Source organism: Pelecanus crispus, chromosome 13, assembly GCF_030463565.1.
Source record: "Pelecanus crispus isolate bPelCri1 chromosome 13, bPelCri1.pri, whole genome shotgun sequence".
Lineage (NCBI taxonomy): Eukaryota > Metazoa > Chordata > Aves > Pelecaniformes > Pelecanidae > Pelecanus > Pelecanus crispus.
In genome coordinates this window covers 729,446-757,311 of record NC_134655.1, presented here as the reverse complement: position 1 = coordinate 757,311, position 27,866 = coordinate 729,446, and the positions used below count along the sequence as shown (strand labels likewise).

At 57.0% G+C, this 27,866-nt stretch overlaps 1 protein-coding gene across 1 annotated transcript; it reads right to left on the bottom strand.

The window, feature by feature from the left end:
• Positions 1-663: 663 nt before the first annotated feature.
• Positions 664-23,479, bottom strand: BCORL1 (BCL6 corepressor like 1). The gene is made up of 13 exons (XM_075720436.1): positions 23,348-23,479; positions 19,457-19,547; positions 16,627-19,203; positions 15,815-15,980; positions 15,492-15,572; positions 14,911-15,333; positions 10,575-10,804; positions 10,256-10,462; positions 10,000-10,166; positions 9,672-9,817; positions 8,655-8,732; positions 3,015-3,168; positions 664-984 (listed from the first exon to the last, which is right to left on the bottom strand). Exons 1-13 carry the CDS (start codon positions 23,431-23,433, stop codon positions 708-710), a joined length of 4,683 nt encoding a protein of 1,560 aa, XP_075576551.1. The 5' UTR covers positions 23,434-23,479; the 3' UTR covers positions 664-707.
• Between the last annotated feature and the right edge of the window lie 4,387 nt (positions 23,480-27,866).

The following is a 27,866-nucleotide window of genomic DNA, read 5'->3' as shown; positions in this document are numbered from 1 at the left end:
CGGCGGCACGAAGGAGATGCGGGAAGGAGCCCGGCGAGGGGATGGAGCAGCGGGGCTGGCTCTCGCCGGAGGGTGAGCGCCCGCGGCAGAAGCCGGCTCCAAAGCTGAGGGAAGCGACTGTCCCCAGGCTCTCGGCCGCGGTGCGAGAGCTCGGCCCGCGCCCCCCCGGCTCTGCGGCTCAGGAGCTGGCTGTGCCGGGGGACCACCGGCCTCGGGGAGCATCGGAGAGGGGCCGGAGGAAGCCCTCATCCCCTAGCCCGGAGCTCACCATCACAGTGATACAGACTCAGCAAAAAGAAAGGAAACATTACAACTTAAATACTAATTAAATAAATACTACGGAAGACGTCGGGAGGGGGAGGGCAGACAGAGAGGCGCAGTCCCGTGGGGTCAGGCGGGGAGGGGCAGCGGCACCCACCACCCCTCGCTTCAGCGGAGCCGGAGCCGCCGCGGACCCCAAGCCCCGTGGAGAGGGCTTCATCGCCCACCGTAGCTGGACGGGGCTGACGGCTGCAACCGCCGCTGCTCGTCGCGAAGGGACCCTGGGAAGTCCTTGGAGGCGAGGGTCCTCTCTCCCCGCTGGCAGAGACCCCGAGGAGAGGAGGCCCGGCTGGCCAAAGACTCGGGTCCCCGCTGCTGGCGCTGCGAGGGCTGCTTCCCGTTGGTCCTTATTATTGCCTCGTGATGCAGGGAGCCGTCCGTCCCCGTCAGCTGCTCCAGGCCTGGTACTCCACCGCCGAACCCAGCAGCTGCAGCAGCTCGGGCTCGTAGTGCACCAGCTCCACTGTCTCTGCGACGCCCTGCGCCGGCTCGGGGCTCTCCTGCACCTCCTCCTGCGCCAGCACCTGGCTGAGAGAGACCTGGCGCTGGAACTCCGCCTTGGGCAGCGTGGCGATCTCAAAGTGTGGGAAGCGGGCCTGGAATATGCGGGAGGACAGCTTCAGCCGCTTGAGCACGTCGGAGAAGAGGAACCAGTTGCAGGGCCTGCGAGGACGGCAAGAGGATGGCGGGTTAGGGGCGGAGGGGGCCGCAGGCACGTCGCCCACCTCACCGCCTCCCAGCTGCCGGCGCGCCCGCCCTGCCCTCGACGCAGCGCTGCCGGCGGGGTGCGGGCACCGCTCCCCACGTGGGCCTCCTCCGCAGGGGCTGGGCAGACCGCACGCACGGGACCCGGGCTCGGAGACGCGCCTGGGTCTGGTGGCTGCTCGGCGGGTCGCATCTTTGTAAAGCGCTCAAAGCAAGACAGGGACAGCGGTGTGAAAGTCACGCCTGCAAAGGTGTCCTGGCAGCGTCCCCACCCAGCAATCAGCCACACCAGAGGCTGCGTTTCCCGCCCAGCTATTTCTCCTGGGCACTGTACATGTCCCTCTGCACGGGCAGAAACCGGCAGGCACGGAAACGCGCTAAAGAGAAAAGGAGTGCTTTTGTTGCCGCCTCTTCCAAGTCGCCTTTCTCCCCCCCCCGCAGTCCGAGGAAATGCAGCAGCCACGGTGTCACAGGAGGTGCAGGAGGGAGGACTGCTCCAGCGCTGTGACCTGACGCAGCCTTCCCCAGGACGGAGGGGAAACAATCTACTCAGACCCATCAGTGCAAGCTGCTGCTGACCGTCGCTGGAGAAAAACGGGGCGAGGAGCGACAACAGAGGGAGAAGAGAGGGAGGCTGCCGGACGGGCACAGCACACGGCAGCGGGACGCATCCGGCCGTGCAGCAGGAGGGCGGCCGGGTCTGTCCGCAGCGCTGCAGCGGTGCTTCCCCTGCCGCCACGCAGGCAGAGCGCTGCAGGGACACGAGGAGCGCGGCCCCGAGAGCTGCACATCTCCAGACACGGACTGCGCTCCTGCCCTGCCTTCAACCCGGTATCTCTAATCCTCGTTGGAAGGAAAATAACCACCTAAGGCACACAAGCTGCTCTCAGCCTCAAGGAGCTGAAATGACTGAGGTGCTGCCGCCTGTGACGGGATGCCGGGGCTGTGACCACCCGTGGTACAGAACAGCAGGCGCCAGACAGCCGACACAAAACCAACCAGCTTTTTGGCTTTACCTGTGCTGCTTCTCGGTTTTGATTTAAAACAAGTCCTTTCTTAAACCCAAGGGGCCTTTCCTTGCTTGGTTCCCCCATGTACAGGTCTCCCTCACCTATAGTCCCTCAGCCTTTCTCCTCTTCTCATTAACTCCGGGGGACAAGACCAAGACAACAGGGACTGAAGGACTTCACGGGCTTTGTGCCGTGCCAGCCATCAGCCGACAAATCCCAGGTTGGGAATTCTCTACCCGTGTCTGCACCATGGGAGCACCCACCCAAAGCGAGTGTCCCCCCCCAGGGCTCCTCCACAGTCACTGGGGAGCCGATCAGTCGCACCCAGCAGTTCACCTCAGACCGACATTCGCTGCGCTCGTTTGGATAAAACCCGCTGACGAGGCTTTGCTGACTGAACAAGAGACCAAGGTGACCACCTCAGAGGTGGACCTCTGAGAATTAGTCAAACAAATTCCATCTTACCCTGCATCTTCCACTTGCTTCTCTGACTTGGGGCTTACAAAGTGTGGGTTCTACCCTCGCATTTTTCTAAAAAAAAGAGTCTACGCAATGCTTGGTTATGAGACGGTGTACAGCGGGGAGCGTGCCACAAGAGGCAGGGTACTGCCTCCGCAGCAGCAATTTGCTCCTCCTGGGGAAGCTGCAGTAGCTCCATTCCTCCGTGTCTCTACGTGCAGAACAGGGATAAAGGTATCTCCTCCTTTGGAGGAGTGCTTTGAGATCTACAGGACAAAGTGCAACTCCGTACAGCCTGTCTCCTTAGCACACGGTCAGCTTGGGCTCTCAAAGTTTCTCAGGCAGGCATGAATTTTCCATACATGAACACCTCAGGTTGTTCCTCACCTGGAGGACACCCTGAGGCTTTCTTGTATTGCTGCTGTCCTCACGAGCTCGCAGGCTCTGTTCCGTGAGCCTCCCCGCCACCCCGGCATTAATGGCACCCAAACGCTCTCTGCTCCAGGAAAAGATACTCACCCCCGAGAGACTGACACTTGGAGGTTATAGCTGGGAAGCAGCGGCTTGTCTGAGAACTCAAACATGAAGTTGTCTGCTTCTTGCTCGTCTTCCTCCTGGTCTGAACTTCCTGGAGGGTTGAGCAGAAGATCGCATCCAATGCTATCCTTCCCCTCTGCAAGAAGCAAAACAGACGTTGGCGTTGCCCGCAGCCTCACACCAGCCAGCGCTCATCACGCCCCGGGGAACAGCTCTGCCCGGCTGGACCGGCTACCACCGCACCTCGCGCGCACCTCCCCACAGCGTCACGGCGACCGGAAGAGCCACGTCATAGAATCATGGAATGCTTTGGGTGGGAAGGGACCTTTAGAGGTCACCCAGCCCAGCCCCTGCAGTGACAGGGACAGCTTTAACCAGACCAGGGTGCTCAGAGCCCCGTCCAACCTGGCCTGGAACATTTCTAGGGATGGAGCCTCCACCGCCTCTCTGGGCAATGTGTGCCAGTGCCTCACCACCCTCAGTGTAAAAAATTTCTTCTTCATATCCAGTCTCAATCTCCCCTCCTTTAGTTTAGATCCATTACTCCTTATCCTGTCACAACAGGCCTTGCTAAAAAGTCCCAGGGGCTCCTCCCGCTCTCTTTCCAGCCCCTCATCTTGGAGAAACTCTGAGGGAGCACTGGCTGCTCTGCACAGCAAGGCTCCGCTCGGCGACCGGGTCAGGCAGCAAGAACAGCGCGTGTCACAGCAGCAACCTGCAGGTTTACGCTGATCCCGCACGTGAGACGAGGCACTGCCCGCTTGCAAAATGAGCCGCTTCGACTGGCGGCCTTTTCTTGGGTCAGCCACGTGCTGACCCCCCGACTCTCCCTGAAACGGCCTCAGCCCCCTCTCCTCTGCCCCGCGCCAGGGAGGAAGGAGGTGGACAGACGAGGTGCTTCTTCTGCACAGATCCTATAAAGCAAGGCGCTGCGCCCTGCTCGTCGAGTACTTCTCCGCTCAGACCCCGCTCCCCACGACTGTCAGCAGGTTATCTAGAGCTGCACACCAGCGACCGTGTCGAAATCAGGACTGCGAGGCTGTGCCACCAAACCGTGCAGCAGATCTAGAGACTAACACAACCAAACGACAAGCGTGACTTCAGAGAATCAGCCCCACAGATTTCCGGCTTAACGCTGGCTGTTCCAGGAGGTATCTGAGCTCCAGCAGGATTTGCTTCCGTAGGAGATGGAGAATAGCACACTCGACTCATAAACCATTTAAAGACAGTTAAATTTACTATTCACCAAACTGAAAAGCATCTGTTGAAAACCAGCTTGCTGCCTGGATTGTATTATTAAGAGGTATGAATGGTCTTGAGTTTGCTTTGGTTTTGTCCTGCTGACGTAACACAGGGTAACTCCAAAAACGTCCAGAAAATAGAGTTTAGATTCTACAGAGAGAAGTCAGACCAAATGTGCTGGTGAGCAAATAAACCAATCATGCAAAAGTTCAACACCACGCGTGAGAGAAAAGGCTGCAAAAAAAGTCTTATGGTGTGCTGCATGAGCAAGCTCCACGCACCATACTGCTCTACGAATAAACGCAGCACCCAGCAAGAATGTTATTTTAATAGAGAAACGACAGCAGATGACAGGAGACTTGGGCTGAAACAGGGTCTCAGGAAAAAAATTAAATCATTTCTTAGTCCTGCCAAGGGTAAAAAAAAAAAAAAAAAATCCCTAAGAAACAGAAAAACAGGGTGCTTAAAACTTCAAAACTTGCTGTAGAAAAGGACAAAAATAAGTGACGTGAATATCGGTCCGATATCACTGCCAGGCAAAGCTCAGATGCCATCACTGAAAAAAACCTCACATTTCTTGAGCAACCCAGGAGAAAAAGAATTAAATGCGTTTAATGTGGCAACAATATGGTCCAATGCCTATCCTGAAAACTCTTCTCACTCGGTCCCCGTCCACTAGCGCGAGCGAAGGCTGCGCCAGGAACAGGAACATCCTGTACCACCGCAGAGTAGCGGGGACAATGCTAGTCCCAGGTGTGGGACTTCGCATCTGGAACCACAGCAGCACGAAGTGCAAGACGCTGATGACTTTACCATACTCGGACCTCAGAGATCCCACACCCTGGCTTCTCTCATTATCTTTTGGCCCCCAGAGATTTGCAGACCTAAAGGAAAATGTGGACAACATCCCTGCCTCAAAGAATACAAACAGATCGAGCGGAGGCCTGGGATTTCTCCTCCACCCTGAGGGACATGCAATGTTTTGTGCTTCAGCTGGTGGATCTGATGGAAAGGGAAACTTTGGAGGACTGAACCACTGAAGGAGGAGAACTGTTTTCTGCTGAGCTGGTTTGCTGCCTGTGACAGCTGGGAGCAGCTCAGTTACTCCAGAGCAGAACCAGGTACTTCCCTGCCCCGGGGAATATCTGCTCGTGGTGACCCAAGGTGACTGCTGAAGGTAACCGAGCCAAAAGGGACCATTCCAAAACACCCCGTAAACACCACTGGAAAGAAACCAGCCCCTTGTCTCAGCTTTGGGAATCTTGCTCCTCCTCGCCGCGGTGTCCTGCAGTAGTGCCTGGCAAAGCACACGTGACGGGTCTAACGCTGCCGTTTCACTACTGCTGTAAGCTGACCTAGGTGTCGATGAAAAGGAAGGTCCCTTTCTGCGCCTGCTGAAAACAGACCTGGCAGGACAAAGGATTACTCCTTCCAGTTTTTACTCCTTCCAGTTTTTTTTTACTCCTTCCAGTTTTGGGCCCCTCAATACAAGAAAGACATTGGGGTGCTGGAGCGTGTCCAGAGAAGGGCAGCGGAGCTGGGGCAGGGTCTGGAGCACAGGGCTGGTGGGGAGCGGCTGAGGGAGCTGGGGGTGTTCAGCCTGGAGAAGAGGAGGCTGAGGGGAGACCTCATCGCTCTCTACAACTCCCTGGAAGGAGGTTGTAGTGAGGTGGGTGTTGGGCTCTTCTCCCAAGTAGTTAGCGATAGGACGAGAGGAAATGGGCTCAAGCTGCGCCAGGGGAGGTTTAGGTTGGAAATTAGGAAAAATTTCTTTACGGAAAGGGTGGTCAAGAATTGGAACAGGCTGCCCAGAGAGGCGGTGGAGTCCCCATCCCTGGAAGTGTTCAAAAAACGGGCAGAGGTGGCACTTGGGGACATGGTTCAGTCTGGTCTACCCTTGATTGGCTTAGAGTAGACTTGGTAGTGTAGGTTAATGGTTGGACTGGATGATCTTAAAGGGCTTTTCCAACCTAAACGATTCTATGATTCTATGATTCTACTCCCCAGCTCGGTTTGTTCCTTGCCGCAACTCGCCACACAGCCTCCCAAAGGCAGCGTCAAGGGCAGCGCTGGGAACGCTCCATGCAGAGGGGCGAAAGCAGGGGCAGCGTGACTGACCCTCTGACAGCAGCCTGGTGCTGCTGCAGCTTGGGATCTCTGCCATCCTCTCTCCGAGCCAGAGACAGAAATATCCCACAAGCAACACCAAAGCCACGGGGTTTCAGAACATTTTGTGTGGCTGACATTTCTCCAGGGATCATCACTCTCATGTCTGGGAGGAACCTACGTTCCCCCAAGTGCTGTGCAGAGGTACCTGGTAAAGTCTGAAGCACCTGAGATGCAAGCATCAGCCCAACCAACGCTGGAAGGATCTTTCCACTGCAGCAAGGATGAAACGATGTTTCCAGGGAAGGGTACGGGCAGATCAATGCGGGATTTGTCGGCTGGTTAACCGACTGCAGGTAGCACAGGAGAGAAGGAAGACAAAACCTGACAGATGGCACCATGCAAATGAGAGAGACCCAGCAGAGACACATCCACAGTGGCCAGGATTTAGCGTTAAGTCCCACTGGAAGAGGTAGGACATGTTTAACAGAGAAGGTAGTCTTTTTCCACCCTCAGATGAAGAAATACTCTGAAAAGCTCAACTAAGGTCCAGCGGAAGGAAAAGAAGTGCAGTCCCCAGCACTCCCTGTGAAGATTTTCCATGTATTAACCAAGTGGCTAAGCAAGGCCCTTGTGAGCAGTGAACTGCCATCACTGATGGCATCCCAACACCCCTCCATCCCCCCAAGAAACACCAAAAGAGTCGGTGATGGTTTGCTTACTGAAAAAAATAATCCCTTTCTTTTTGCCTACAGGGGTGGAGGACAGAAATGTGGGAAGAGGTGATGCAAGACGAGACTTTTCAAGACAAGCCGAGGGATATGGAAACGAAAGAACTGAAACAAGCCGCTACTTTGAACGCAACACAATCGGCTTGCTTTTCCAAGATCCACCCGTTTCATTTCAGGCATCAGGGTGTACAAAAACCAAGATGGCGCATTTCCAAATTACTTGCATGTGGCAGCGGGTCTCCTAGAGAATTGGCAGTCTACAACCCCACCCAGGATCTTCAAGAGGAGAGGGCACTGACGAACGGGACATAAGCAGATACTAGAACTCAAGCACGTCAGCTCTCTGGGTAACCAAGAACTTGCGTGCTGTAGTAACCAGAGCGCCAAACTCTCGTACCCACAAAACCACACACAATTTTTCTACCTTGTTTATCAGAGAAATCCAAGTGGGAATCAGTGAGAGATCAAAAGGGGTAATATCTTTACTTTAAAAATATTACAGTCAAAGAATAGCTATTTTTCTTGTGGTAAAGAGGCTTCTTCTTAAAGAACTGTGATAGCTTCAAGAGTGAGAAATTCAGAGGAAGGAGGCTGCGGTTTGAACAGTTTCCTTGGCATGCCTGAGGTGCAAAAGCCTACGAACAAAGCGTTCTTCGGAGTACAGAATTTCTTCTGTTCTGAAATCAGGGTCCTCCAAGGATAAGTCCTCTACCAAGAGCACCCTTCCATATCTATCTGATTTTTTTCATTTCTAGAAGGACTTCGGAAATGACAGAGGTGAGCAACTAAAATCAACAGCCTTTTAGCTTGCCAGCATAAATAACCCAAGTCTTTATGAAGAGCTCGAGAGGGATGATCTACTGCCTCAGAAGTGGTTGGGAGGGACTCCAGGCCCATGGCTAGATCCAGAACATCTTCATTCATGGACCCTGTGGGAACTGGAGCAACGCAGTGAACAATTTGTCGACCTTGTGCCTGTATCGTTTCAAGAAAATTTTCCAAGCTGGTAACCACTATTTCCAGGAAGTGACAGTAAGAGGTACAAGGCATGCCTTGCCTGGGAAGTGCCAGGCATCGTAACAAGAGGACCTCCCCTGGATGAACGCCTCCACTCCAAAGCAGAGGAGAAGGATGGGCAGCTCTGGGTACCTGGAAGTTCAAGACTTCTACACCTTGAAGGAATAAGTATGTCCTCTGCCTGCCTTGGTTTTATCTTGATGACGGGTTAGCAGGGGAGTAACAAGAACCGCTACAAGAATAACATGCTCCGGGATTGATGCCCAAAGACCCTCAGGAATCACCAGCAGCACCTGGAGTCTAGTCTTGCACGCTATGTTCAGCCTACTTGGAGGGATCCACACATGCAGCTTCCCAAAGAAAAAGTCCCTTTCAGGAGCAACTCCCAGCACGTAACATTACGGTAAGATCTCTAAGACATGAGTTGGGAGGGACGCGGACAGACCTGACTGAATGATGTGTCATTACCCAGCATTACTTCTCTCTGCTTTGCTGCTGTAAATGAAATGGCATAGACGGAACTCACCTAGTACAGAGCTGCTGTAGAAGTCCCATGCTGTTCGAGGATCTCCATCAGTGCGCCCCTGGAGATCCGAAAGGTAATCTAAAGAGAAAAATATTGAGAGGGTTAATGCTTATCTAGTGGTCAAAGCATGATCCTGGCATGCACATCCATTGATCCTGGGTGAGCCACTTCACCTCTGCTGCTTTTCCCCACTTTGCACGTAGGCATTATGGCAAAAGCTGAACCGTAACTTGGTACCCTCACCCAGGAGAGGACAACATGACCCCGGGCCTGAGAACACGAAATAGAAGCTGAAAAGGGAAAACAACTAACAAACATCTTAGTGACCACACTAAGTGGGTTGGAAAGAAGGGTCATTAGGGTTGCCTTGAGTTCAAAATCAGATCTCCATCACCTGTGTGTAGAGTTAAGCCCGGAGGAGCTGGCAGACAAGATTTTTTCAACACTGGAGATCTTCTGCCTTGTATCTATCTGGGAGCTGCCGCTACCCTAGCTGTCTCTTCCTTGCTTTTGTGTAGAAGCCACACCACTCATCTTGCTTCTACACAAACAGCGCAGAAAGCAGGCATGCTTCACTTTCGGCCATAGGGATCCAAAATGGTCCTTTCTAACAGCAGCAGGCTGGCAGCATTTGGGCAGAGGTGTTTTCGAGCAGAAGGCGGCATTACTTGGCAGCAAAAATATGTTCACTTAGGTTATGCAGTAGAACCAGGAACGGTGGAACAATGTCTCCAAGCCTCATGCACAGAACTGTCTTTAGTTGTGTGACCACAGCATTGCCATCTCCTTGCACATTAAAGACTGAAAAGTGACTTGTATCTTATTTGGAAAACAGCATACAATTCTATAATTAAAGATTGGGTGGTAAAACCACACACGCGTGACAGGACAGAGCTAAAATTACGCAGTCACCTGCTGCTCAAGCACTTCTAAGCCCTTTGACACCCAGATATGGTTCCGATTGCTGCCAGACAGGAAGGATGGAAGCACTGCCACCCCCAAAAGCTTGGCACCTACCGCAGAGGAAGCGCTTCATCACTTCACTGGTGGCAAGCTTCACAGCCGTCTGCCCAGAGTAAGTGGCCAGAGTGGGATCAGCACCATAGGAGAGTAGAAGCCACATGGTTTCCAGGTTGTCATTTGCTACCGCATCATGGACAGGCCTGCAAGGACAGAAGCACTGACAGGAAAAGAAGAGACTGGAAGAGTTTGCAAAGCAATCGCTCTGTTTTAGGTTACAACAAATCTGGTGATGTTCAGCCTACAGCTCATCCTGAAAAACACACCCTGCTCCCTGCCCTCGCACCTCACTGCTTCCCCAGATGTTCCCCTCTCCCTGGCTTGCCTTGTGCCGTCCTGCGCACTGCAGTTGACGTTGGCGCCGTGCTCCAGCAGAATGTGGAGGATGTCGATCCAGCCTCGTGCACAGGCTTCGTGCAGAGCTGTGTAGCCAGCGTTGTCACGATGGTTCACGTCACTGTTCTTCTTCTGCAGGCAATAGAGCACTACGTCCTACAGGGAAGATCATTGCAGGCCTGGTTACACACAAACCCAGACAAGGCAGCGCAGGGGACAAAGCAGCAAAAGGCACCAAAACTCACCTTGTAGCCCAGGCGAGCTGCTCGCTGCAGAAGGGTCTCCCCTGCGTTTTTGTTCACAATCAGCCGCCGAGCTCCAGGAGGAATGTTCTGGGCCGTGGGTAATTCGGGGGAACTCCCTGGGCTGACCCGACGGGACTTACAAAGCGTCCACAAGTCCTGGGGCTTCTTCAGAGGGCGCATTTTGGGCTGGTTCCAGCAGCCTTTCCCCTGGAAAAGAAAGGAATACAACTCCTTGGCACATGTGGCCATGGCTTACTAGCAGGAGTCCCCTTGTCTCTTTTCTCCCCATGCGTGTTCCCCTCATCAGCCCAAGCCATACCTTCCCCTCGTCACAGATCCCTGCCAGGTGTTTGGTTTTACATTTGCGTTTTCCTGATGGTTTCTCTAGCTCTTCTTGGACGGGAGAGCTGTCTGAGTGCTCCAGGAAGAAGCCATTCCGAAAGTCTGGGCGTCCTTGAGATTTTCGGGGGGATGGGGAAAGCCTGCTCCTCAGTCGTAGCTCTGTGCCTTTACCCTGCCCAGACTCCTTCTGCTTCCGGTACCTAAAATCTAAAGGAGAAATAGGAATGAGGAGCTTCTGTAGGTACAGCACCGAAGGCCAGCAACCCAGATCTCTGCCACCAGGCAAAACAAACTGCCCATCTTTGATGGCTGCTCATCCAGAAATCCAGACCCACGGTGGAGGCACTGCGGTAAGTAGAAGCAGAGTGAATCTGCAGATTCTCCCCATCAGGGACGGACTCAGCACGGACACAAGACGCCCAACGACAGACAGCCATCCTGGTCTGAAAAGGCCGAGCCTACTGAGAGCTGGGGCTTGCACACGACTGACTAAGGCTTTTCCTCAGGGCTGACCGGGAACTCAATACGAAACAGTCCAGCTTGTCAGCGCCGCTTCCCAGTAGTTTGGTAATTGCATGCTGCCATATGGCGCGCTCCCCTACCTGTAAGGCCGAGCAGGGCTCACGTGGGATACCCCTTAGAGAGACAGAAAATGCAGGAGGTATCCCCTTTGCGCTGCCTGTGAACGCTCACTGTTTTGCTGCCTGCAACACCAGACCCTGCCTTGCCCTCTCACATCCTCCCCTTAGGTTAAGCAGCGCATTAAAGTTTCAACTAATATGCATGCAGGTAGGAAGTACCAGGATGCCTCAAGGGAAATCCCGTCGTTTCTTCCTTGCATTATACAGAGCTGCAGGTTGCGCACTCATTATGGAGCCCTGCGCATCGCGCAAGGACAGGTGCTCTGCTTCCCTGAAATAGCAACATCCCATAGCAAGGGCACGACAGCAACAGGAAAACAAAGTACGGAAGGAGAAAGTAAAGCCCTGTGAACAAATAACTGCCCTGACTTGTATGATGCCGTACACCGCCCTCTGTGCAGATGATCAGGGCTGGAATCAAAGAGGTTACAAAGGAAGAGCCCTGCGCAGACGGAAGGAAAGAGGAGGCATCTGCACACAGCTTTGCAGAGTCTGGCTCTCTCCACAGCTTCGGGCACTTTGTTCAGGAACAAAGACTTTGCTTCATTTCTGGGTGAAGAGCTAGGAGATGCCCCAGGGGGTTAGTTCAAGGGATTAAGAGGATAAACTCCAGGAACAAAACGTTACGTCCGTCAGGGATGCTGCCGCCTCCAGTACCAAGGCAGGTTTTGTAGATCTCCAGGAACAGCATCTTCAGCTTCCACGTTATGCTGAAACTCTAGATTCTCCACGTCAAGCACCACACGTAACTTCCACTTATGTCTTGCTATTGCTAGGAAGCAGGGGCCACAGATCTTGAACAGAAAAATGGGTTTGGCCAAGATACCAAGGTAGAATCACAAATAAAATCTCAAGGCAAGCATGCCTCAAGTACTGTTGCGCTGTTCTGGTCTCCACATCTCAGGAAGAATGGAGTGGAAGTGCAGAAAAGCAACCAAAACAACTGAGGGGTGAAGAAGCCACCCTACAAGGCTGGGACTCCTCAGTCTGGAGAGGAGAAGGTGGAGAAGGATGTGACCAAAATTTGCAAAAATCATAAAAGGGTGGAGCAGCCGAGCGGAGGAATCTTGTTCACCCAATCCTGCAGCACGAGACTTATGGGCACTTGATGAAATGAGAAAGAGATCAGTTAAAAAACAGACAGAAGAAAGGACTTTGCACAGCAAAGGCAGCTGGGCTGTCTGTAACACTGTCCGTGTCTTTTTTACACCATTGCGACACTTTCACAACTAACCCAGGGCAGTAAGCAAGGACTTGAGACGCTCCTTCCCTGACACCCGATTCCTGCCAAGGTGCAGGGGCTCTGTGTTTTAGCGCAAAGTTTTTAAAGCAGCCCATCACTGTAGTGTTAAATACACCTTCCTTGGCCGGACACATGTCCGCGTGAGGGAACACCTTCCCGGCAATGAGCAGCATCTTGGGCTGTGGAGTAGACAGGTAGGAAACGGCACGAACCTAATAAAAGTTGGGAACGTGACGAGGAAGAGCCAAGTCTCTGACTGGTACGTGAAGGGAAAGGGGTAAAATGCTGACACATCAGACAACACGTAGCGAACAGGATGGTCTGTGCTTGCAAGGGGCACGCTCCGACAGCCCCTGCACACCCAGCAGGAGGAAAACACAGCCACTCCATCGCTCTTCCGAGCACGGAGGGGAGGTGGACAGGGGGTTCCTCTAGCCCAGAGGTCCAACACGCGGCTCTGGCAGGGATCTGCATCTATTTTTGCTCTCTTCAGTACCCAAAGGAGACAGAGGAACAGCACTGGCTTAGCGCTCCCATCAACACAGACACCTCACCCCTAGCTGAGCAGCAGCGAAACGCCAGGGCCTGCACTCATAGGTGAGGAGCAGCCAGTCCGGCTGATCAACATGCTCTGCCCAAAAGCAAGGCGGTACCCGTCAGAGAGAGCCAGCGGACCCAAGCATTACCTTCACCATCAAAGGGACACAGCCTCCTTCCCCCAGGTGCCCGCCCCGAAGCCTACAGGTCCTGGTTGTTTCTTAGGTGCGCTTGACGAGGTGGCATTAGCAACCAACGACTGCTTGCGTTAACTCCTCTCCTGGAGGGGATCCGGCCCCAGCGAGCCCGGCGTTTGTCCGTGGATCGCTGCAGCTCATGCCCAAAGACGATGCAGGTTCTCTAGCGAGTGGAGGACACGGTGGTCTGCTTTCTCCAAACACGCGGGCCGGCCCCCTGTCCCTCCTCTGGCTGCCAGCCAGCTCGCAGTGCCACCGTAACGCCCAGGTCTTCATCCCCAAAGCCAGCAACGGCTCTAGGCCACAACTTCTGAACCCAAAATACAGGAGCTCACGTATCTAAGGGCCGAGCAAGCAGTCCCTGAGGGAAACTGGCTTCTGGACAGAAGACAGACACTCTTAAGATGTGGTAAAGCGTGTGGTAAAGGTCCGGGGGCAAACCCTCCCGAACGCTGCTGCACCCAAAACCTCCTTCTCAGGCTCCGTTTGGAACAGGCACCAGCGGGAGACAGTCTGAGAGCGCCCTTGAACTGCGAAGATGCCAGGAAGCCCATCGGAAACTTAACTCCTGGTCTCACAGAGGCACCCAGACACTGCAGCAATAGCGTAAAACTGTGCCAGAGCAGACGTGTAGCCTGGGAGACCAGCTGCCGGGAGGAGAGCGGCCATCTCCACCACTTCTCACCGCGCCTCAGCAGCATCTCAGCCTGCCACGACCGATGCAGCAGAAGGCAACAGGTCCGTATCCGCTCTACCACCTCCGAGAGAAAGGCCCAAGCATATGGAGGGCTGGCAGGAGCACTTCCTTCCCCCAGCACTGTGGCTCGGACACGCTCTTCTGTGACCCTGACCGAAGTTACCCGTGGGACACTCGGACGCAGCTACGAGCTACCAGCCAGCTGTCAGCACACACACCGCGACATCGGTGCGCTGCCGGCTGAATCCCAGCCTTTACTTCCAACAGCCTCAAACTGCCCCTGCGCAGGCAGGGGCCGCAGAGACCGCTAAACCTCGGGGAAATGCAGATCACAGATTTAGTTTTGACCACACGGTCCGGGCAGTTATGGGAGAAAACGCAAGAGCGGAGGTAGAGCAGTGAGCAGGACACAGGCAGGTGGCAGAGCGTTCTCCTAGCGAAGCTGCAAATACGAACCACAGAGAGGGATTTCTCCATCGCTCGCAGACGCTCTAGCTTTGTTAATCCTCTCACCCTTGTGCTCTCTGGTGCAAGCTTGCAAGTTGCCTTAATGAAGCAAGACAAAGCATAAAGAAGCCCAGCTGAATTGCCATGGCTCCATGTCCCTCTACTTTAGCCAGGAAGGCTGAACGCTACTCCCAGGGGCCCATGCTTGTCCAGAAATATTTCACTGTGCTACCTCATCCGATTCTCATTTTCCCACGCCCTCTGTCTTAATCCGAGGGTAAGATCGGTATCTAATTAGCCACACAAGCTACGGCTTCCTACTCCGAAATTTACTGTAAATATTTTTGAAAGACAAGCTGATCAATTAAAGCAGCCCATGCTGTGGACATCAAGCCATTAATAATGAGGGAGTTTCATCATTACAAAAAACACTCAAAACCAACCCCCCACTCCCAAATCCCACACACAATAAAAAAAGCAACAAAACAACAACAAAAAAACCCCCATGTTGATCCCCAGCCTGGTACCAGCAACCCCTTCCCAGATTGTACCTGCTTTGGATTTTCGCCTCCTGTGGGGGTAGCCCCCTCGCTCCTCCTCTCGCTCAGTCAAATATTCCCCCGTCTGGTATTTCCGACTTTTCTGTCGTCTCCTTTTCTTCCTTTTGATGTGGCTGTCATCCTCCTCCTCCTCATTGGGCTCCCACAGCTGCCTGGGTGATTCCACTCTCCAGGGCAGCTCCCGGGTCCTCCTCGTGTAACAGCTGCTCCTCTCGGACAGAGACCTGTCCCTGGCCCTGCGACTGTGATAGCGTGATGTCCTGTGGGATTTTCGCAGCTTGCGACGTTTCAAGGACGTCTCCTCCTCCTCTTCCTCCTCCTCTTCTTCCTGATCCTCCTCCAGCAGGGGTAAAATCTCCTGACCAGTCACATCACACTCTCCCGTCACACCAGCAGAAGAGCCAGCGATGCTTCCTGCAAGAAAGCGGGATTTCTAGCTGCCAAAAAAGCCAAGAGTATCTACAAGAAAAACTCTGCAAGGCAGGAGAGAAGACAGGCACAAGGCCAACTAAACAGGGAAACGCTCACAGTCCACCCAGGACTCCCACCTGGGTCCCCCGGCCCCAACTCACCCGACTGACTGCGCGTCCGGCTGCTCAGCACCACCGGAATGAAATCCCGAAAGTTGTTCTTGGGCTTCTTCTCAAGGTAACCTGTGGGGAAAACCGAGCCTTGAGAAAGCACGCCGCAGATCTGCGCACGCGCGTCTGCTGGCCTGGGAAGGGCAGTCCAGCATCACGCTGCGGCTCTGTTTTGGATCCCAACCCACTATGGGAAGCCAACTCGCTCCACAGGCCGTTCAGCATCAGGGGAGCAGCAGTTTGGCCCCATGGGCATCAGAGACCGCTGCAGTAACACCGGCCCCGCAATAACACATCACTGTTCACAAGAGTACCTTCCTCGTGGCTGTCCCCGCGGTGCGCTGGAGACGGGAACTCCGTCTTCGCTGGCCTCCTGCGCTTACGCTTTACCCTGAGGCTGTTGTGATCCTTCACTGATCCCAGGCCGGTTCGGCCGTCTCGCTTGCTGAGTTCATGCGGATTGTCATGGTGTTTTCGCCACTGTGAATGAAGGACACAGGCTGAAGCTTGAGCTGCTGACTGACCGAGCTGAAGCGGCAAAGGAGAAGGGACAAAACGCTGTCCCCCACTCATCGTGCTGGTGCCCTCCAGCGTTTGTGTCACCCCAGATCCATTTTTGCTCCAGATAACCTGCAGACACGGGTACATTAACCCGCTGCCAGGTGATGCTAAAGAGCGTGGGTGGAAAGCCCTGTGCTCTCAGCGGCCCTGGTCTGTGAGAGCTCCCTCCTCACCCCCAACCCTCACCCCTGCTAACCTTTGCTAACCTTTCAGTGCTTGAAGGGGGCTACAGGAAGGATGGGGACAACCTTTTTAGCAAGGCCTGTTGTGACAGAACAAGGAATAATGGATTTAAACTAAAGAAGAATAGATTTAGACCGGATATAAGGAAGAAATGTTTTACACTGCAGGTGGTGAAGCACTGGCACAGGTTGCCCAGAGAGGTGGGCGATGCTCCATCCCTGCAAACATCCCAGGCCAGGTTGGACGGGGCTCTGAGCACCCTGGGCTGGTTAAAGCTGTCCCTGTCACTGCAGGGGTTGGGCTGGGTGGGCTCTAAGGGTCCCTTCCAACCCAAAGCATTCTGTGATTCTATAACCCAACAAGCCCAGCCCGTCCCACCCACCTTCCGGCCATGCACACTCCGGCTCCCCAATTTGCTTGGGGACTCCTCGCCGTCCTGGGCTTGGCACTTCAGTCTCTTGTGGGCCTGCTTGGCATCCCCATCGTGCTGCCGCTTGGACTTGCAGCGTACGCCGCCCTCCTGCTTGATTTGGCCGGCTCCTTTGAGCTTGACCTCGGCAAAGGCCTGAGGAGCAGTCCCAGCTCGCAGGCAAGTCACAGAAGTAAATGACATGTCACACTCCACTCGCTCCTTCTTGACCCTGCACAGATCCACCTGACGCACGCACTGGAGGGGCTCTGCAGCCGGTGGTTCCTGGGAGCCCTCGCAGCCCAGCTCCTTGTGTTGACTCTCCGCGGGCGCAGCAGGAGCCTCCGAAATCATTCGCAGGCTCTGCTGCCCAGCTGCGGGCAGATCGTGCGACAAATACGCCGCTAACACTTGGTTTTTGGGCTTTGCATCCAACTGTTTGAGGCCACAGCTCCCCTGGGGAGCCTCAGTCTGTACGTTGCCCTCCTTGCTGGAGTCAGCCTCTGGTTGATCACACTCTTGACTCTTCTGCGGGTTGTCCAGCTTCCCCTTCCCCCCTTTCACATCCAAAGCGCCGGTCTGAGGAGATGGACCTGCATCCAATTGGGATGGATTGGCCGGCTCCTCGTAGAGCTTGGGCAAGGCCCGGCAGCTCTTGCTCTTGGCTGCAGCGTCCCGTTCCTGCGGCGGGAGCCTGGGCAGCCCCTCCGGCAGGCTCTGGGCGGCTGTGCTGGATTCCGTGGGTGGCACGCTCGGGAATGTCGGGAGCTCACCTGCACCGGCTGGCTTGCAGGAGCTATTCTGGTTTGGGGGCAGCTGCCCTGCTGTGGAGATGCCGATTGAAAGCAGCGGGGTTTGATGATAAGGAGACCAGCCAAGAGGCAGAAACTGAGGATTGGAAGGTTTTCCATTCACAGGGCATCGCGGGTACACGCTTCCCTGGCCAGGATTCCAGGTGGAGATGTCCTTGGACTGACACAGAGGAGCTCCTGGAGCAACTTTGCCATGAAGAAGTCTCCTGGCAGGATCCTGCTGTCCTTCTGCGCTGACCTGGTTGGCTTTCTTCCCACAGGGAACCCCAGCGCTGCGAGGCTCTCCCTGATCGATGATAGAAATAGGCTCCTGCTTGGGAAGGTGGCGTGGGTCCCTGATGAAGCTCACGCCGGGGTCCTTGCTGAGCAGCAGCGAGGCAGGCACCGGGTTGGCGACACCGACGTAGGTGCCTGGAATGGTGCTGATGAGCGTGGTGTTCTTCACCCAGGAGCCCTGCTCGCCGTTGCGCAGGAACTCGGGGAAGATGACTAAGGGGGGGGTGGTGCCGAGGCACGAGGTGACGCTGCTGCCCGTAGTCTGGGCCGTGCGCTGGGACTTGGACAGGACGGTGGTGAGAAGCGCTTTGCCGCTGGTGTGCACGGGTGTGAGGATGGGCATCGGAGGTGTTTTGCGTTGGCTGGGTGGAGGCAGTTTCTGACGATTGGACTTGGAGGAGAGATCGAGAGGCATCTCGCTGCACTCTGGAGAGGAGACCATCTCACGCTCTAGCTGCGGAGGGGACTTCAGAGGAGAGAGCGAAGTGGCAGCTCCCGGCGCGTGCGGCTCGGGAGCTGCCGGGGCTCTGGCGAGCGCACCGGTGCCGGAAGAGGGAGCAGCACTCCCACACGATGCTGCCAGCGGAGGCTGGCTGGATGAGAGCGAAGGGCCAGCCGTGGACGGCGGAGGACCCTCGGCAGCAGCCTGGGCACTGCTTCCACCCGAGGGCGAAGGGCAGCTGAGCTGATTCACCTCCACAGACACCACTTTGGCGTCTGAAGCCAAGGGTCTGGTGACGGAGAAGGTGTAGGGGTAGGAGCGTAACTCTGGGGAAGCGATAATGCCCGGCAGGCAACGCTCGTGTAGGTAGGAAGGCAGGACGGGGAGGGTGAGCGTGGACGAGACCCCCAAGGTGGCTGGAAGCGTGGCCACACTGAGCGGCTGCCCGCAGCTGGGAGGTGGGATGTACACCAGCGACTGGCTCGGGCTCAGAACTGCCCCAGCCTGAAAGGACAGGGGCATTTTTTGCATAGCAGGGGCCTGAGATGTGGGAAAGCACACTCTGTTCAAAGTAAAAGTAGCGGGAGTGGAGGCAGAGGTGTTGCAGCTGGAGACAACGACAGACAACGTCCCTTCTGCCAGCACGCCTGGCCCTTGTGCTCCAGCGCTTGGGGTGGTTTTCTCCTTCCCAGCAGGCTCGCTCTCTGGAGCCACGGAGCAGGCTGGAGGAGCATCAGCCGGCTTGTCGCTGTGAGGATCTGCAGGCGTCCAGGCAGCATCAGCACCACTGCTCTCCTGCTCTGCAGCTCCGGGGACCGCGGGCTCCTGCCCTCTGCCATCCCCCTGGCTTGCCAGAGGGGCCAGGGCATCATCTTTCACAGTCTTTCCCGCACATTCCGGGTTCGGGTTGGGATCAGGTGGCTGCTCTTCCAGTTTGGGCCCAAGCTTTTCCTCCACCTTGCCATCAGCATCCAGCCCCTGGGCACTGCCGCCACCACCACTGACTGCTGTGAGCTCCACCTGCAACAAGAAGGGAAAAGGCGTTCCCGAGAGCTGTGCGGGTGGCTCCTAGCGAAGCAGGCTGGACCTTCTCTCTAGCCCCCGCCCAGGACACAGCTCTTGCCGAACTAGGGCGTCGCTTTGCCCTTACTGCACCCAGGTGCACCCCTCTCGAGAAGGAGCCCGCAGGACCCATTAGGGTAGATGCTCTTGCTTGGCCTCTTCCATCAGGGAAAGGCCTTCTTGCACCCAGACACGCACACAAGGAGCTCACCTTGGAAAGGCTGCTGCTGACGCAAAACTCTTGAGACCCCAAGTGCTGGGAGCTGCTCGTTTTAGACTCCTCATCAGAAAGGGGGGCTCTCCTAGCCGAGGAACAAGACGCAGCGTTACAAAACCCCCAGACACCCTCCCAGCATCCCACCCCTCCCCATCCCTACGTGAGACAGCAGAGCAGCTGAAGAAGGCTGCCTGCTCCAGGTAGCGAGCTCCTCATCATCACACCTGACACGGCAGGTACCGGCCGCTGCAGACCGAGGGGGTGAGGAGTGCTGCTGTCCACCGCAGCCCTCCCGCTCCCGGAGCTCTGCTGGGTAGCCCCTCCTCACACATAAATGCTTCCCCTATGGCCCGACAAGACTTTCTGCATGGCCCAGCAGCTCCGTGCACCTTCCTTACCCACGGCCATTTGGACCCCCCGGGTCTCACCACGGGCCAGCCCAGCCCTCCCTGACTGCGCTGCAGCACCGGCCAGCTCCACACACCCACCCCTGTCCCCTCCGCTCCCCATTCTGCCCCACCCCACGTTTCCAGTCCCATCCTTCTCCAAGTCCCATCCTGCTTGTCTCTTCGTCCACATTCCCGTTCCTCCGTCTCCCAGCCGCGGTCGTTCCCTGCCCTGGGACTTCCCAGCCCAGCCCTGCTGCTCTCCTCCAGCTCAGGTGGAGATCTCCCTCCAGCACCAAAGCTCTCCAGGCTCAAGCTGCCCGCGACGGGAGCCGCGGGTGCCTGCAGCCGCCCCAGTGTGCAACGGCAGGCTGGCCCGCACATTTGACCCTTTCTCTTTGGAAGACAGTTCCCGAGTGGAAAGCCTGAATTCAGGATAAGGATTGCGAACTCCATGGATATGGGCTGCACCGAGGAGACGGCTGTCCGTAAGATTTACCAAAAGACTGGACAAGAGACGGCGCTCACGTGTTCAGTGCCCTGCCCCGGGACACTCCTGCCCCAGCAGTATTTACCCGGTGACGATGTCTGGTCTTTAAGGGTCATTTAGAGAAGCTGCTGGTGCCAGGATAAAACAGCTCAAGTTTAGTTTCTGCTGATGACGTGATTTCTTCTGGATTTGCTCCCCTACCTCCCAGGCTTTCACAACCCAGTAACAGACACAAGCTATGGGAGGAAGCTTTCTCCTCGGGCTCCCCGATCCCCAGCACCGGGACCCCACCGCAGGCTGCCTCACCACCGCCGCAGCGCAGCTCCCGCTGACCCTCCCGAGCCCTGGCGACAGCCCGGTCCCTGCCAGGGATCCCAAACCTCCCGGTCCCTGCCAGGGGCTCCTGACACCCACCCCGGTCCCTGGCAGGGGCTCCCAACCCCCCCCGGGTCCCTTCCAGGGGCTCCCACCCTCCCAGTCCTTTCCAGGGGCTCCCAACCTCCCCTGGGTCACTTCGAGGGGCTCCCGACCCCCCCGGCTCCCCTCCAGGGGTTTCTGACACCCCCCCCAATCACTTCGAGGGGCTCCTGACCTCCCAGGTCCCTTCCAGGGGCTCCTGTCCCCCAGGTCGCTTCAAGGGGCTCCTGATCCCCCAAGCCCGTTCAAGAGGCTCCCACCCTCCCGGTCCTTTCCAGGGGCTCCCTCCCCCCAGGTCCCTTGGAGGGGCTCCTGAACCCCCAGGGGCTCCTGACCCCCCCAATCACTTCAAGGGGCTCCCACCCTCCTGGTCCTTTCCAGGGGCTCCCCCTTCTGGGTCCCTTCAAGGGGCTCCTGCCCTCCCAGGTCCCTTCCAGGGGCTCCTGACCCCCCATAGGGTCCCTTCCAGGGGCTCCTGACCCCCCCACAGGGGCTCCTGACCCCCCAGGGTCCCTTCCAGGGGCTCCTGACCCCCCCGATCACTTCAAGGGGCTCTTGACCCCCAGGTCCCTTCCAGGGGCTCCTGTCCTGCAGGCGCTCCTGACCCCCCAGGTCTCTTCGAGGGGCTTTCTGCCTCCCCCGGGTCCCTTCGAGGGGCTCCTGACCCCCCCCCGGGTCCCTTCGAGGGGCTCCTGACCCCCCCCCGGGTCCCTTCGAGGGGCTCCTGACCCCCCCCCGGGTCCCTTCGAGGGGCTTCTGCCTCCCCCAGGTCCCTTCGAGGGGCTCCTGACCCCCCAGGTCTCTTCGAGGGGCTTCTGCCTCCCCCAGGTCCCTTCGAGGGGCTCCTGACCCCTCCCCCCCGGGTCCCTTCCAGGGGCTCCTGACCCCCCCCGGGTCCCTTCCAGGGGCTCCCGCCCCCCGGCGGCAGTTTGACGGGCCCCCTCGGGCCCCCGGAGCACTGTCATTAGCGAGGGGGGACCGGGCCGCCGCGGCGCGGGTGCCGGCCCAGCGGGGCCCGGCCGCCTCAGCGCAGCCGGCAGGGCTCGGGGTGCGGCGCCCGCCTCCCCGGCAAGGCCCCGGGGGGCCCAGCGGACCCCACCGGGGCGAGAGAGCCTTTTTGGGGAGGGGGTGAGGGGGGTCCCGGAGCCCGCCCGCCGCCGCCCGGGCCCCGCGGAGCCGTGGGGCGGAGCGGGAGCGGGGCCGGGGCCGGGGCCGGGGCGGCTCCGCACAGGCGGGCGGCGCAGCGGCGGGACGCCAGGGGGCGCCCGAGCGCAGCTGGCTGCCGCCGGTGAGCGGCCGGGAGCTGGACAGCGGGGCCCGGCCCGGCCCTGCCCCGGCCCCGGCCCTGCCCCGGCCCGGCCGCCTCCCGCCCGCGGCTACCCGCCGCGGCGACGACACCGGAGCTGCCCCACCACCGCCGGGCCCTGTCAGCGGCCGGGACGGCCCCCTCCCGGGGGCGGGGGGGGGGGGGTAACCCCGGCTGCGGCCTGCCCGCCTCCGCCCGGGGCTCCTCCACAGCCCAGCCCCGCCGCACCGGCCGAGGCCCAGCGCGGCCGCCCTGCGCCAGCCGCCTCCCGCCCGGCCCGAAGCGGGGCCGGCAGCCAAGGGGGAGAGCGCTCGGCTGCAGCCGGCCCGCTCCGCCGGCCCCAAACTTTCACGTTGATTGTAAACTAGGAGTAGCTGCGAGTGGTTTAGGAGAGGCAGAGGGCAACGCCGTCCCCAGGTCTTATCTGAGGGACACACAGCGGGCCGAGCGGCTGCTGAGGGCTGAAGATGATCTCTGCCCGCCTTTCCGCCACCGAGCCAGCGCCTGAACTCTTCCCCGTCCCACCGCTCCTCTGACCGGCCCCGGGAGCGCTCGCCGCCAAAAGCCTCGACGCCCGCAGCGCGGAACAGCCGGCACGCGCTGCCTTGGAGCCCACAAAACTTCTGTGGCCCCAGCCAGGGCAAGCGTGCCGAGCGGCCGCAGGAGCCGTGGGGAAGCCCCGAACCGATGAGTTTCGAGAAACAGACTGCGGGAATACAAAGGCGATGCGAAGCCACGGGGCAGGCCAGGAACTCGTCTTGATCGATTCTGCCTCCCAGCCACTAATCCTCCCTAATCTCCTATTTGGTGGCATGTCACAACTCTCCCATCTAATCATTTGGTCTGCACTAACCCTCCCGGGTCACCGAAAGCTCTTCTTAGCGGCTTGGCTCACAGTGGGTCAAGCTCTTTCCCCTGCCCTGGCAGTTAAGAGCACAGGTCTGGTGAAGCCAATAGCACAGGCACACAACTCGGCCCCGTCGCGCCAGCGCCGCGGAGGCAACGCAGCTACGCACAGCCGAGGGTTCCTCTGCAGAGACCTCCAGCGCGCTCTGCTCGTGGACCCTCCTCGCTGGAGCACAGGATGTGGGGACCAGCACAGAATGCCGCCGCTCGAGCACACATCCATCCCCTCCCCGCCACTCTTCCGCGCCACGGTCTGTTTTACACCCTAGTAGGAACGGGCTGAGCCAGCACCAGCTCCCTTCCCGTAGCCTCTCCCGATCCCTAACTCACTTTCTCCGCTCTTTTCCTCCTTCCCCTACCACGCCGCCCACGCACCTCACCTCTCCTCGTTGAGGCCACACATGCGAATCCGCTCTGTGCTGGTCCAGTTGTGCACCCCGCTATAGAGAGGTGCTGTAGAGATCATGACAGCTGCTCGTCACCGACCGGGACCTGCTGGGGCTCGAGGGGCCGCTCTGCCTACGAAAGAAACACAGAGGATTGGTGACTCTTCCCCCAGGGTGCTTGCAATTCAACCGCGCTTCAGAGAGAGTCATCCCCAGCTTCGCTGCCGGGCAGACGGGGCATGGCGCCCGAAATGCTACACGTCTGTCTGGACGAGGGCTAGAAGAAATCAGCAGCACCTTGGGACGGAAGCCACGGCCCGCTCACCCTCGTGTTAAATAACTGTATTGCCAAAAAGCCCCTGGCTACCCTGAGAGTTTCACACGGGCGCTTTCACACACGTACACATCCCTCGAAAGATTCCTCCACTTTTCTTCTCCCTCCAGAGGGACCTCCAGCACCAGGTAGCGAGCCGCAGGACAGAGCTTTACCCAAGATGACGGTCTGTTAAAATGCTGGTGTCCCCAAGGCTTCATAGGACTTTCATAAACCAGCCCACGGCAGGTTCAAAGGGGAAAGCCTTAAAAAACCAGGAGGCAGCTGGGGGACCCTGGAGGGGAGCAGAGGCTTGTCCACAGCGCTGTCAGACATGCCGTCGAGCGATTATCCCCTCACTCTGTCGGGAAGGTGCTGGTATTCAGTGGAGTTACGGGTGGAAAACATGAGGAAATCCAGAGATTCGTGAGCATCCAAAGACGCACCGTCGGCTGGGTGGAGCTTTCGAGAGAGAACGTTGCAGCCAATCGTGCAGCGCTGGGTGTTGAAGCATTAAGGCAGCTTTGCTGCTCAAGTCGTATCAGGGAAACAGCAACGGAGGAAGAGAGGATCTACTGTGCTAACAAGTGGACTCGATCGAACCAAGTAGGACTGGCTGCAAAAGGCAGAGAGAGGCTTTCAAAGAGGTTCTTGGTTCAGAGAAATACTAAACACCCGAAGGTAAAGCAGGCACAGAGCCACAGCAACGCTCTCGGTGCAGCGGGTGAGAGTGGGAAGAAGCTGAAAGCGACACGTGATCCCAAATCTCCGTCGGTTTTCTCTTCCCTGACAAACTCCCGGCGACACAAGCTCTGAACAGGACAAGAAGCAGCTTGCACCATCCGTTTACGCTGAAACGAGCTGCGCGGGGATCGGCTGGCCAGCAGCTCGAGGGATCGAGCCGTGGCATTGAGCGACTCCTCTGAACGCAGCTGCTGCCGGCTATCCTCACCTCAGCCCAAACATGCCAGTGGGGATCCTCCAGACAGAAAAGAAGGGCCAGGCACACAGGAGAAATCGGGGCAAGGCAGCCTGCTTGCAAAAAACCAGCGACAGACCCATCCGCACGTACGAGGGCACAAGTGAGCAAACAGGCTAAGGAAAGCAGAGGTCAGGGGAAGAGGGGGGAACCTGCTAAAAGACACACGCTGTAAGATGGAAGAAATACTCTATAACGAAGGGGGAGCCGGGCAGACGCTAAATCAGAGAGCAGGGTCATACCCAAAGAGAATGAGAGGTGGCTTGGAGCAGGAAGGGGAGGAGTCTTTTGGTGCTTGGAGAGAAATGCAACATAAAGGAAATAGGGGAACAAACAATCTGCGGGGATTTCACCATCTTAGGCTAAACTGAAAGAAGGGGAGGGGAAAGGTTCTGCCCCTGAGCACAGTGGCAGGACAGACGTTTCGGGAGAAATCAAAAGGAACCTTCTGTGCAACGGGGAAAGGGGATGCGTGCGGCTGCGCAACGTGGAACAGAAGTTGGAGACGAGCTGAAGCCTCCAACGAGCACAGATCAGGCGTGACCCGAGGATAGGTCTGGCAAGGGAAAAGTGGTAACAGGGGGGTGCGAGGAGCTGGGAGAAACAGCACATTTTGAGCGCTCGAGTAAGAGCCGGTCGACAGAGGAGGTACGACGGCCATGAGAAGGGAGCCGGGAGGACACAGCAACAGAGGGAGACACCGTTGCGTGAATTCTTGGCCTCTATCCCCTACGGACAATGTGGGACACGTGCCAAAGCCAGGCATTTCACAGGGAACGAAGAAGAACAGAAGAGAAAAAGAATCAAGATTTCAACTAAGAGAAGGAATAAAATGGGGGAAAAAAAACGACGGACGTGGTCTCAAGCACAAACCAGAGCGAACAGCGACAGAACAGCATCCTTAAGAAAGCGGACCAGGAAGTTTCCTGAGAAATGCAGGGATGAGCAGCCTCCCAAGGCAACGCTGAACCAGAAGGAGCAAGTGCAACCTCCCTGGGTCAAAACACACTTTTAGTCGAGCCAACGCAAGGAAACCGAGCAAATCTCTCGTCTACACTGGTGCCGCTTGAAGCGGCTTTAAACGGAGGTAATTAAACTAGCAGGAACCCCTTGGAGAACACAACTAGGGCATGGTTTCACATGCCTGTCTTCGAGTAGAAGAAGCTGTTGAAGAAACTGTTGAAGCCCTCGTCTCCCCTCGCCCCTTAAATCACGTCACTGAAACTGTGCGGTGCCCCGGTAAACTTGACCGGGGAGTCGATCTCTGTTTAAAACCTTTTTTTCCATCCCCGCCCCGGCTGGACTGGTTTTAACCCATACTAGCTCCTAGATCAGGTTCACCAAGAGGGAGAGAGGGCACAGCCTGGCACAGAATCTGCTTAATCCACTACGTCTGCCAAAGGAAGCGTATACAAAACCACAGTCTTCTTTTGATTTAGCTAAATAGGTGCCCAGCCAATTCTAATTAACTCCCATGAAAACTAGTTTAGAACGAAATAAGAACATCAACACAGCATTTTGCGTGGAGAAGCTCATCGGTGCGATATTAAAGCTCCTTCACCTCTCAAAACAAAACGCGCTCTAAGAATTGCGAACGAGAAAGGTGCCAAACACGTTCACCTCCAACAACAAGCCCTCGGAGAGATTTTCAGTGAAACTAATGTGGTGAGTTAAAACAAGGGGTTTTTTTTTGTTCGTTAAGACAAAACCTCTCATCGTTTTGCAAAAGGAGAGGATGCTACTCTGCAAACCAGGCTCCAGAAAAAGCAAAGCAGAAGATGTTTTCCTTGCAGTAAAAGCATGCTCTTACTCAGGTTAGCGACGACTTGGCTACACGTGGAAGTTCCCTTGGATGAAGTCAAGAAATTACAGTCTCTTCTGACATACCGCTGTACAGCTGACGGAAACAAGTTTCCTGAGATGATGTTCTTCGGGAATGGATATTTTCTCATAATTATCTCTAGACCATTCCTCCTTGCGCTAAAATCCCAACAGCACCAAGACAACCGTAGTTTCAATGCAGGCCGAGCTGCGGATGGCAGGGCAGGCTGCCCCGCTGCCTTCGCCACACAGCTGAAGGGAATTAAGCCCACGTAATCTCCACGCTGACCCCTGTCAAAGTCCTGCTGGCTCCCCGGCTCTCAGGGATCCTAACCAGAGTTGCCCGAGGTGAGGCTTCCTAATTAAGTTTTCCACTCAGCGCTGCCCCTCACACTCGCGCCTCCCACCCCAGCGTTAATGCGGCAGAGGGGTACAGGAGTTGCAAAGTAGATTGGCAAGCTGTCCGCTCCCCCCCACCCCCAAATAAGTCATTCCTCAGCCGGATCAGCTCCCTGGCCTGACTCAACGCTCAGCTTCTCGAGCGCTTGCGTTGGCAGACGCATAAGGCAACTTCTCTGGGCTGCCACGGAACTTCCAGCCACAGGTAGCAAAGAGTTTTGTTTTTTACCGCAGGGTTTGCTTGGCGTTTGCCCTAACAGATGTCACGTCTGTGGTGCCACCTGGTCCAACCCGCTTCTGTACCGCTTTGATCAGCACAACCAGAGCCACGATCTCCGACAGTTGTCCACCTCTACGGCGGCTACAGGTACGGAAAGGGGCTTTTCCCTGTTCCTCACAGAGACAACTCGTGCCAGCCGCTTCTTCACAGTGCAAAGGCATTCCGCTTTAGGACCGTGCTGCCTTGACACACACACCCCCCACCCCAAGAAGCTTTTCAATGTGTTTTCCCACTCTGTACATTTCCAGGTACTAAACCAGCTTGGATTCGAGACGCTTACCTTTCCTCTCCCCCATCCCAGCACCAGCACGCCAGCTCTGCGCCAACAGATCACCACTGCTGCACCCCGCCTAGGCAGGCACGGGATGACGGGTACCAAAATGCCAGCAGCCAGTTTCCTAAAATCCCCCAGCGCAAGGCTTCCCTCCGCCTGGGCTCCGGGCAGGCGTATCATCCCCCGATGCAGGCAGGAGAGCGCCGGCGTCGAGCAGAGGCCCAACGAGCGACGACGTGCACCGTTGCCGGCAGCCGGGGCTCAGACGACGGCACAAGCTCCCCCGGGGGCGAAGAGCAGCTTCGCCTTTCCCCGCTGCGCGAGCGGCAGCCGCGCGAGGCCGAGGGCCAGCTCCCGGCGATCCCGCTGCGCGTCACGTCGGTAGGGACGCGGTGCAGCTCAGCAGACAGAGCGATGCGCTCGGCCGGGCCGCGGGTGCTTTACGGA